The 12,666-nt window shown below is 39.8% G+C and overlaps 1 protein-coding gene across 1 annotated transcript; it reads right to left on the reverse strand.

The window, feature by feature from the left end:
* Nucleotides 1-6,255: 6,255 nt before the first annotated feature.
* Nucleotides 6,256-12,008, reverse strand: lrrc61 (leucine rich repeat containing 61). Its single transcript, XM_080736742.1, has 9 exons — nt 11,846-12,008; nt 10,568-10,663; nt 9,963-10,109; nt 9,788-9,848; nt 9,170-9,255; nt 8,365-8,430; nt 8,199-8,267; nt 7,397-7,525; nt 6,256-7,285 (listed from the first exon to the last, which is right to left on the reverse strand). The coding sequence occupies exons 1-9, from the start codon at nt 11,868-11,870 to the stop codon at nt 7,179-7,181; spliced, it is 786 nt and encodes a 261-aa protein (XP_080592868.1). The 5' UTR covers nt 11,871-12,008; the 3' UTR covers nt 6,256-7,178.
* Between the last annotated feature and the right edge of the window lie 658 nt (nt 12,009-12,666).

Here is a 12,666-nt window from a genome sequence, read left to right on the forward strand (position 1 = left end):
ACGGGGCCAGGGGGGCGGAGTCCAGTGACGTCACTGAGAACTATGAATACGCAAACAATGTCGGTTCTAATAAAACAGACCTTATTGAGTGTGAGATATTTGCAAGCATGATATAACTGTGATATGTGAATAAGCATTAGCCCCCCCATCCTCTGGTTTTATGCCAGTTAAAGTGAATGACGGACGAGCTTCTGATTGGTGAATGTACCTACCGCGGTCATGCCATCGGTTCTTCAGAGAAACACACCCATGAATAATTTTTCACGTGGTGAGCGCACAATTACCATCAACGCAAATGACATAATCAGCTGCTGATCGTTATTCATGCGTCAAACACGATCGTCGCCTGTCGGCATCTCCTTAGCACGGCCGTTAATTACCGTCTTCTTAATCGGGCCCTATATTTCTCCGCCTTCTTCTGAAAACCCGCTGACCCTCCTCCGTGTACTGTACGTCACAGGAGACTTGGGTCACGCACCGTCGGGTCCGTGTCTCCGTGAGGCAGGGCAGGGCATTTTCTGGAAAGCCTACTAGGCCTTAAAACCTGGCGAAAACAGTTGTGTGCGTTAGTGCAAGATTAGATGAGGATAAAGGAAATCATTAAATGGAAAACATTAAATTAACTTCTGAAAAGGCCTACACTAGCCTACTAGTAAAACTAGTGGAACCGCGATCTTGCCACACGTGAATAATTGTGGTTGTAAACAATAACACAGACAATATAAATCCTTAGTCTTGTAGTGGGAAGAAGAGGTTAAATCATCATGGCCCCAAATAACTTTTAAATATCTTGCAATTGGAGACGAGTCTCTTGCGAAATTGGCAAGAGTGCCTCTCATTACATGAAGCTATATAACCTCTCCATCATCAGCAATAGTCAGTGGTGTGTTTTTCCCACACTCCCCGCCCCCACCGTTGCGCTCAGGTTCACCGGGAAAACCGCGGCCCCAGCTATGCTAGCCTAGCTCAGCTACACTCTATCTGCCTTTGCTAACACAAGGCAGCAGATTGGTCTGGCTATGTGAGGCTACAGCTATGCATAAGCATATTAAAGGGGAAGACCACCCATTTTCAATATTGAACTATGTCATTAATATGAGTGCATCTCTCCACTCCGACATGTCTCCTTTCCGACATGTCTCCATTCCGACACTAACCCTATCTCTAACCCTAACCCTAAACCTTAGGCCTATGGGAGTGTCGCCACTCCGACAATAAGAAGTCAATTTCGGAGTGGCGACATGTCGGAATGGAGAGAGCCTCCCCATTAAAATACCTTAGAGGAGTTGTGTGGACATAAAAAAAAGTTCCCCCTCTTCTGTGTTGCCTAGAACTGGAGGATTGATTTTGGGGTTTGTATTGTAAAGTACAACGGTGTGATGTCATCACGTTGTGATTTGCAATACAAACCCCAAAATCAAATAATACTTTTTTTAGTTTCCTTTTGAATTGGTAGATGCTGGTGCTTTTTTGAATGTCATCAGCTAGCCCACTCCACAGTGACACCACAGTGACACTCCGATCCATCTCCTTGGGGCTGTCTCCTCTATCGAAGGACAGTATTGTCTTTTGATAGAGGACAAGACTGTGGCCAAAGTCTGTACCACAACCTGGATGCAAACGCATCGCGCTGCGATGCGTTTTGAGCTTGTAGATCGGCTATTTTTACTTCTTTTGAATTGGAATCCTGAATTATTTTTTTGTTATTTTTGAATTGGAATCCTGAAATGTAACATTATGATTTAATTTCAAACGCATTTAGCTATACTTATGTTAACTTTATGAACCTAAATACAAATACATTGGACATAAAAAAATACATTTTAATACAACTATACTAGTCATTAAGCTACTAATTTAGACTGACGGAATTAAAGCAGGTCATGTTTGGAATTGTAACAGCTGAAATCAATAATATCAGTATTCCAGTATTAACCTGCAGGGCCGCATTAAGTGAAGGTGGGGGCCGCATGTGGCCCCCGGGCCGCCAGTTGCCCATGTATGCTCTAGTCTGACATCATACACAACAAACATAATAATTACCATGCATGCCTATCAGATGGGTCTAGGCTCAGGGAAAAGGACGCCCCTGCCTTGCACAGTCCCATGAGAAGTCAGACATTCTCATGACGAATCGGGATTGACGCAAGTTCAGGGCTGATCACCCTGAGCGGGCCACCTTTGGCGAGGGTGTATATACTGTAGTGCACATATGTCAAACTCAAGGCCCGGGGGCCAAATCAGGCCCGGGAATGAATTATCTTTGGCCTGCGGGATGATACACAATTACTATTAGAACTGGCCCTCTGGTATATTGCATGCACCACTATAATACTACAAATCCCACAATGCATTGCGAGTTTAAATAAACATTGAACCAGTCCGGCCCTTGACACGTACCATTTTTGCGTATGCGTGCATATGCGGGTCGTGCGCGTTTTGGATAGATCCAATGTATAATTGATTCAATTCAGCCGGCTACACCAGGCGTACGGATAGCGCGAACCACGGATACGCATTCCCTAAAAATAGGATCGGTTCTATTTTTTAAGCACACGTATGCGTTTTGTACACAGACTATCTGGTCTTCCTCACATTTACTCCCTCCTTGGTGTAGCCTGGAGCGTTTACGCATATGCGAGCGTCTTCACGGACAGTACGCGTGTATGTGCGCATTTCTTGGTGTAGTCCGACCGATAAAGTAACAATAAAAACACAAACAACTGTTGGAGCAGGAGGATCACAAAACAGCGTCATATGTCAGTTCATTTGAATGTTCACATCTTAGATTACTTTGACACAACAACATTATAATAAGACTCAACAATCATAATCCATGATCCACAGCCTCTCCATCAGTCCTCCTCCTCACCTCTGATCAAACTATTGTGACACTGCATTCCTTTCAATGCTGTCATGGCCTTCATTAAACACTCATCATGCACATAATTATCTGTTTTGACGTTCAAGCATTGTTGACACACCTTAGATGTTCTCATCAACATAGACTACAGCACCAGTCTCACCTTCATGGAAACCACAACTATTAAAGCTACGTTGACAAACTAGTTTAACTGATAGTGAATCATCTCCTTCGTGTCCTCAAGTAACCCTGTCCTCTGAAAAGACATCTGTCTATATAATAATAACCATAATTATGAAGTATAATAAGCACCCACTCACCTTTGCAGCTAAATAACGCCTCAACTCTTATAATTCCAAGTGCTTATCAGGGTGGGGGTCCCCAGTTAAATATATTAATATTTTTCTGGGTTCAGAGTTAAATATATGATTATTTTTCGCTCGCTGTTTCTCGGTGTCTCCCAGGAATCACGGGGCTCAGAAGCGCCCCTCCCCTCGGCTGTGAATGCCTGCTCACATCGCCAGAAAGGTCCGGAGACCCAGAGCCATACATGAGCCATGACCCCATGACCTATGACCTGGTCGTCAAATTTTTGTTTCATGAATGAGACAAAAACAAACACAAATCTCCACAATAAATGTTTATTAGGAGTTGTCAGCCCTGCTTGTAATGTAAACCTTACATTTAGGCCAAACTACCGTACAATGCAGGCCTGGAATTTCGTCATTTTAGGGGCGTGGCCACTTGGCCTTTGGTGTTGACTATTTTTTGAGGGCACAAAGGCCAAAATGCCAGGGCAGGAAGGACATCAAATAAAACTAGAAAATATTGTTCCTTCGAAACAATTGTGGACTCGCTTCAAGCCAAAAAACAATGACTATAAAAGTACAAAATGTCAAGATCGCAGGCAGTGCTCTCTTTGACGTTACTGATGCAATCGGACGCTGCATGCATGATTTGAGGCATTTTGTTCCAAAAATGTGTTATGCAAAAGTTGACCTGCTGGTGGTGCTATAACAGGCCAATGTGAGAAGGGTGGCATCTGTTCCTTGACCTAGTGGGAATGTGCTTGCAAGATTTCACGCACATGGCAGACTGTGTTCATGACTTGAGGTGTTTTTAGCCACTTTATCGCTGCTTGCAGATATATTTATTAGTGGCCAAGCCACGCAGTGGCAAAGGCCACTCTTTGATATTGGACTTCATCATTATTCCGCCACTTTTTCTCTAGTGGCTAGACTGTGCAGTCGCTTTTTACGAAACTCGGCAGTATGGCAGAGGACCATGCCAAACGGCTAAAACGCGAAGCTCGCAACAATCGGCCAAAGGGTGGCGCTGTAGGAAGCCTTTGAAAAATGCCAACTTTGAACAGGTATAGCTCATGCTCTGTTTCAGGTACAGCCATGAAACCTGTATACACTTATGCGTCTCCTCATGCCGAACAACTTTTACACTCTGACTTTTGACCTCTGACCTTTACTTCTCCCACCATTTTGAATTATATGAAAAACAGTCAAAATCTATCTCCTCCTGGGATTTTCGCGTCACGTGCGCGAAACTTTTTTTACATGAACTTTGGACCAATACGGTCAGATCTGTCTCTGCGGATTTTTGAAGTGAAACATTATTTTTTAATAATTCACTGAATATTGCAGTTTCATGCAAATTATTCTTCTGCCTCTAAATCATACATGCAAAGTGACACGTTCATGGCATTTGGCAAATATGTAGAGGGTTAGTCCAAATATCACTGAAAGCAATCTTACTCCAAAGGGGGGGGCGCTATGCAAAGTGTTTGAAAACTCAGACTTTAAAGGGGCATAAGTCATGCCTTGTTTCGTTTGAAGACATGCAACTTGCTTACACGCGTGCCTTGACTCAAGCAGAAGACATCTGTGTCTTTGTTAAGTAAGCTCCGCCCTTAGATTTTCCGCCACTTTGAGCAGTTTGTAAAACGCTTAACCCGCTTTTATTCGGGAATTTTCGCATCACGTGCACAGAACTTTTTTTTACATGAACTTTGGACCAATATCTAAAGATCTGTCAGATCTGATTTTTTTTAAATTGAAACATGCTTTTTTAATAATTCAATGAATATTGCAGTTTTATGCAAATTATTCTTCTGCCTCTAAAACATACATGCAAAGTGACATTTTCACGATGAAATACTGTAGAGGGTTAGTCCAAATATCACTAAAACCAGTCTTACCCCAATTGGCCAAAGGGGGGCGCTATATCATTTTGAGCAGTTTGTGAAACACTTTTGTTGATTTGTTTACCGTTGAGTGAGAAAACAATGTTTCACATCAAGACAATCATCTGGGGACCCCCAAAATAATTTGGGGAATTTACACTTGCTCTGTAGCCTACTGTACATCTAATATAGGTCAAGAAGAAGCATTACAACAATCAAGTGGGTTTTGAAGCATGTAATGGGCCCGCATTATCTCTGTTCCATAGCATTAGAGAACTCAGAGTATTAAGTGGTTGTCAAATCTCTAGGGTGTCAAAAGTTCCAGTCCCATTTCAGTGAAAAAAGGTAAAGGAATTATAGGCCTTCAAAGGTGCTAATGTGACCTGTGTACTTAAAGGAGTAGTTCACCCCCAACATGACTTTTTTTTCTATTACTCATGCCATGGAGAGTAGAGTTCAATAATATATTTTGGTTTTTGTCACATTCCTAAGACAAAAATGTGATAACAAAAAAATTTCCCCCATTGATTCCGGATGGTGACCCGTTTCGAAACGGGTCACCATCCGGAATCAATGGGGGAAAATTTACTCGAATCAAATTTTTGTCTTAGGAATGTGACAAAAACCAAAAAATATTATTGAACTCTAGTCTCCATGGCATGAGTAATCAATAGAAAAAAAGTCATTTTGGGGGTGAACTACTCCTTTAATGTATAAATCAAGTATGCACTGCTAAAATAGAGTATGACAGCACCTTTTTTCCTTTCTAAGGTTATCTAACATGGATGGTAAACAGAAAACATATGTGGGTGTTAAAAGGTGAAGATTCAATAAAAATCTGATCATGTGTTGAATAACTTAGGTGGGATGAGTAGAACATAATGAAAATGACATACCGTGTTCTCTATAAATTATGATTGGTTAAATTAATATTAACTTGAGATATACTGTAGTTACAATGTTATCTGATGCTCATCTGAACGAATTAACCAAATAAAACAATTTAAATTGGTTTGACTTACCCTGAATTTAAATAAAATAAAATCCAGATTTGAGAATGATTACTATGCGAGAAAGAAACAATATCACACCATCAAATTAACTTGGAAATTATATTTTATCAATTTCTTGGAAAACAAACAAAAAAACAAAGCAGCTTTTATTTATCAGTTTCTGTTAAAGAGACAGAAATGGCACGCCAGGCAAGGAAATAATGTCTTTAGCAACACTGACTGCAACAAGGTCTGTTGTCTACCACATTGCCAGCAGGAGGAGCCATAGCATTGCATCAGATACAGGGGCATAATATACAGTACATGAGTTCCTACATTCCTTTAATTTGGGGTTAGTATCACTTGCCACCTGTAGCACACAGATGTAAGATGAATATCTCTTATCTCCGTAGAAACAACTATGTGAGTTGAAACAGATCGTTTTGATGCATGGCTATATAGGCAACATTTTAATTATGTGGTTGTTTATTCAATTGCAGTGAAGCGTTTATCTATCTTTATCTATGCAGAATCTAGCTGTCCAAAGCTACACACCATATTCATGATACAGTAGATAAATGAAAATACACTATAAAGAGGTATGAAATACATTCAGTCTTTGTAAGCGCTGTACTGTCCACTATTTGGTCAAGCCAATACTAAAAGGTATGGTATAAAACACACCAATTACGAAAAACTAAGCTTCCAGTGCCAGCTTAGAATATGGAACAAGTTCCCAAAATGATCAAGCAATGCAAAATGGAAAAGTATTCTAAATATGAGAAAGACTATACAAAATGCTAAAGCACAGCTCCCAGCATAGACTAAAAGCTACAGCAGATTGTAGAATGCACTGTGTGAGTAAACACATTTTATAAGCAGCCCTAAGGATGTCAGCAAGGATCAAGGTTTAAAATCACCCAGGGTTGTAGCTTTCCTCAAACCTAATACATAGGACACAGGGATAGTTTCCGTTTCACATTGCAGGAAACATCAAGGATGTGAGTGGTCAAGCATTTGGATATAGCATAGTAATAAAGGAAAAGGATAAGAAAAGAAAACTACAGTACATTGAGACATGAGCATTTTTCAGAATGCAAAAACTTCAACCACACAAAAAATATACCATTTAGACTGCATACTGCTTTGGATGCTTCTTGAGGCTTAGGGATCGTTCCGTTTGTGAAATCATGTGTGATGCTCTGTTGTTAAGGAGTCTGCATTCATGAAGTACATCTGAAAAGAAGGGACATTTGACACTGGAGTACAACCACAACATTTGGTAACCAATTTTTGTGCATTGATGCTGCTCTGAAAATAGTTCTAGGCAAAAACAAGAACTCTTACCACTGAACTGTTTGTAGGCTTCTTCAATAATGGCATTGTTGTTTGACCTCTTTATCTCCCAAAAACTATCTTCCACCCATGGCTTGCAATCAGGGAGATCAGGGAGCTGTCCATTCTTGTATAAACCAGCTAAACAGAAGTGAAATCAAAACAAAAAAAGGAGTAAGATGTCAAATATAATGTAACAAACATTTCTTGAATAACAAATCTATCAATACATTCCAGGAATCACTGAATGCCTGTGTCTGACAAGCAAACTTTTATTTTCTTCGGAAAGTGAGTTGAACTACATTTTTACGTCATTCAGAACTTCTGATAACCGTCTTTTTGGACATTCCTGCACACCCAGATGTCCTGACTTTTTTTATACAGCTGGATGAAACTAACATAAATGTAATATTGCCATTTCCACGCTCTTGTTGCATCCAGATAAGGTCAGCATGTTGTTAGTGTTCCTTGGCTGCATCTACTCAACCAGCGAGTTCTACAGTATACTTGCTGTGGTGTGGATGACAAGGATATGGTCTCTTTTGGCCACAGTACATTGTTCACTACTTTAATTATTGGAAAAGGCCATTGTCACTTATTTATTTGTCAAATTATTTGTTTTTCAGTTTAAGTTATGTTAAATCTGCCTAGTGCAATATTTGTTCACAATGCTTAAAAGGATAGAACAAAAGACCAAACCATTAAGCCTAATTATTTTTATGAAAATTAACCAAAGTTTCATGATTGCGACAGCCCCAGTCATTTCCCATCCTGTCAATCACAAGAAACGGTTACAACAGCAGGTGAAATGTACCTTTGATGGTGTCATCTATATCTTTGCATAACTGATATAAATCGCTCCCACGGCCAACCACTCTTTCACCTACAGTTGAAACAGGAAAGCAAATTATAATAATGTTTTTTCCTGGAGGGATGAATGTTACAGATAAACACAATAATGCATGTAAAAGCAATCTTACCGTCCAGTACTTTGATGTTAGGGAACATTTCTAGGAGTATATTTCTATATGGCGTGTTCCTGCAAACTAAAACAAAACAAAAACATGATTTTAGTTTATTTTACTGTAATGTGTCTCTGCGAGTTTGATTTCACAACCCCTATGTCCATTTTATGGAGTTCCGTGTCAGGCATGCCCAAATATGGAGCTTAGGCAGTCTATGACATCATAGACGACCCCATAAGGGCATATCAGACAGACATTCGGTGGATTCATAGTTAGATATGACAAAAGATAAAGATAGTAACTACTGTACAATACATAGGCTAAGGTGGGTAAATAAATAATGATTATTGCACTTATATTATGAGCATTTGTTTTTCTCTCTATTTGTTATTAGTCAATAATAGTTCCCCCTTTTGTTCCCCCCCTAATTTAACTGTTATATCAATATCTCCACACACTTCGGTGTGTCCTGCCACCACAGGAAGACGTAGCTTCTCCATCACACTCAACCTACCCAACTGACAAGTACTGTCCTAGCCTGCAGGAGTACATGCAGTGACAAATATCACCCTCGCAGGCAGGCTTCCCTCCCCCGAACACGAGCCAATTGTGTTCGTATAGAAATAGATGCTCGACAAAGCTGGATGCACCACGGTGGATTCTAACCCCTAGACTCCGTGATGATGGGCAGGTAGTTAATCATTGCGCCACCCGAGCACCTGTATTTATGTTACATTACATACTGTATAAGTTGATATTATGCATCGCACTTGTATGCCAATGTCATTATATTCAAAGAATCAAATTCATATAACTTTACCTGGATTGGTATAATTATATGTGTTGTCTTTTAGTCGTATGTTCTCTAGCTTTCTCAACGACTGAAGGCAGTGGAGGTTCTCAATGCTGTTGAAAAAGAGTACCAAAATAGTAGTGAACAAAACAGCTTTGAATGCTTCTCTGTAAACAACCATCACGTTCTGGATTAAAGCTGCACCAGTAATATGTAACCTTTCTCTTCTACATTTGAACCCGGATTCCAGCACTGACATTTTTACCATTGAGCTAAATAGAGCGTGCTTGCTTGCTCAGGGGATACATTTAATCTTGACCATCAGGTCAAGAAATGTTCACATTATATAATGTTACCTGGGTGTGGAACTGAGTCAGTCATCATGTCAGATTAATAGAAAGATACTTGGATATGGTATTGAGTCAGTCATCATGTAAGATTATAGAATGATACCTGGATATGACATTGAGTCAGTCACTGCATATTACAGTATATAATGATACCTGATGATGGCACTGAGTCAGTCATGACATGTTACATAATGATACCTGGATATGGCATTGAGTCAGTCACGTCCTAATATAAGGTATATAATGATACCTGATGATGGCACTGAGTCAGTCATGACATGTTACATAATGATACCTGGATATGGCATTGCCAGCCACATTTAGGCTCTGTAAACTGTCACAGCTGCCGAGGGGTTCTGAAATTAGCAGAATAATACAAGCATGTTAATTTCTATTAACACAGCAAAGACCACTTTAAGAAGCTGTTGTTCAGAAAGGAAACTGAAATTCCACTGGATCAGAATTCTTGCCTAAATTGGAAATCCTGTTTGCAGACAAATTGAGTACAACAAGAAGCCGAAGAGATGAGAGTGGAGCCAAGTTTGTGATGTTATTTCCAGAAAGGTCCAGTCTCTCCAAATTGATGCATTCCCCAATACACCCGAGGTCATGGATTCCTATGGTATAATGCAGCACACATTCGGACATGTTAAACACTCCTCGCCTTTTTTTTTTTTTTAAATAGCATATCTGACTACAAGCTCATGCTGTTTTTTTTTTTTTTTTGATTGATTGAAGAATTTATTAGAAGTTTGCAATAGAAAAAAGTACTGTTTCATGACAGTACAAATCAGTGGTAAGCCGAGGCTTATTTCCACAGGAACCACACTTTAAGTATCTCATATAACATTGAAAGACAGACGGATAGAACATAGTACTTTATCTAGGATAATATCAGTTTCAAAAGCATAACATCAAATACAAAGGCAGTGAGCTTGTGTAGATCAGCTATTCTGGAACAGTTCAAGTATAAAATAAGCCTTAAGGCTTAAGCGGTTCAAGAAACATCCATTTCATAAAAGCGAAAATCAACATCAATAAAAAAACAATAACAATAATAATCATTACACCTTACCAAGCCCTCTGAATTTGAGGAACAAAATTGATTCCAAATCAAATTCCCCGGTATGTGACTTGAGCTGTACAGCAGTTATCTTCTCAAAGGCAGCATCTAAAAGAGGAAGAACAATGAAAATGCAGTGCACACACACGATGGTACTTGTGAGTGAGTCATTATTTCAGTAGATTGTCTCTTATGTTTACAGAGGAACAAGGAGACAAGCCCTGCAGCCATCTATAAATAGAAACTTACATTATGTTCTATCATCCGGCAAGACTCTCTTGTCTTTTGTCAGTTACAATATGCATGGATAATGGTGGGAAATTAGGTTTGATTTCCTTAGGTTATGTACTGTGCTACTGTCCAAATATATACATTGGATACAACTATTTTATTGAATTGCTAACAGTAAAGCTGACTAGCAGAATCCATAAATACAATCATAGGAATAGAGATAATGGGTGTACCAGGACTGGAAAAGCATGTTTTCGTATCAAAAGTGTAACTCTAGTGAAATACAGTGGTTAACTATGGTGGATGCCTGGGGTGGATTTGGTGATGTTTCTCCACTGAGCAATATTTAAATACACTTGTTTAAAGGTCATTGAGGGGCTTCAGCCATCCTTTTGTTCAATGGAAACCACACACATACACTTTTATCACCATTAACTTGTCTTCTTGATGTTTTAAAAACGTTCATGAATTAAATACTGAGGGCTTTTCAAAGTAAAAAAAGACTGTAAAAAGTCTTAATTGAGATGTTCCTTTTAGGCAGAGTGTTTAACTGTACTTGTACTGTACTACATTTCAATTGTATTGACTATACTTGTACTGTTCTCCATTTGTCTAATAAAATAATCAATCAATCAATCAATCAATCAATCAATCAATTCACATTCAAGTACAGTGTCCAGAGATTGTATTGTGCTTTTACTTAGTGTGTGGGCTCTGACTATTATTATTTAGACTACACATAATAGACGCCCCTGCATCATCTGTCCTGCAGGATTATCATGGGGATTACATTGGTGGTCACAGGTGGTGATGTTAGCTAAGGTTATGCTAACGCCGTATATGAACCATGAAGTGGAGTGAAATGACAGTGAATGGGTTGCTGAGCGATTATTCTTTGGATTATTCTTTGCTCTTGTTTTTAGACGTTTGCAGAAGCACACACACATCATTGTGTATGCGGCTTGCAAATATAGCACCACAATGAATGGAAAGCTATAGCTTGCTAAATGGCTAACATAACAAACACCATAGCAGCAATGCTTCTCCTTCACAACTTACCTCCATTGTCTCGCTTTGAGTCCATCCTGTAAACTAGCTAGCAAGATGATAGCTGAACTGAATCAATGCACTGATATCTATGACCACACACAACTGTCAGTGTTGGGGGAGTGTGAATCTGACATCTGCCCGTGTCCCACCCCGGGTAGCAGGACGAGCAGGACCCGCTCTGACAACTGCTGCTTTTTGCAGAGAGGGAGGGGTGCTAGGGTGCTGTGTGTGTGTGTGTGTGTGTGTGTGTGTGTGTGTGACTGTGTGTGTGTGTGTGTGTGTGTGTGTGTGTGTGTGTGTGTGTGTGTGTGTGTGTGTGTGCGCCCACCTGACCTCGCTCGGGGAGTCGGGGGTATCGAGGAATGCATCAATTTTTTTACGTTACACTCTTATCTGACGTTACGAAACCAAACACGTTACAGTCAGATAAATATACCTAAATAGCCACAATTATTATTTGGTTGATAAAATATAATTGATTAAAATGTTTAACATTAAACGTGTGTGTAGGCTATGTAAAAAAAAAAAGAAGAAGAAGAATGTACAAGTAAAACACACACTTTATTTACTTATTCTGATGGATGGTTGCCCTTATCCTGTTCGCTATATAAGCTCTCATGATCATCATATAGAACAGAAGTGAGTGACTACTATTTTATTTTAAATATTTGAATTGGATCAATGGCCATAGACGCCCTCTCGTGGCAGAAGATGAGCGGTGCCGGTGACTGTAACTCAACCTGAGGACAGCAACCGGTGCTGAAACGGATCAATTCACACACCTCCTCCTCCACCGTGGCAGCAAACACACCCTGGCCATGTCTAGATCA

Source organism: Nannobrachium achirus, assembly GCF_963921795.1.
Source record: "Nannobrachium achirus genome assembly, chromosome: 11".
Classification (NCBI taxonomy): domain Eukaryota; kingdom Metazoa; phylum Chordata; class Actinopteri; order Myctophiformes; family Myctophidae; genus Nannobrachium; species Nannobrachium achirus.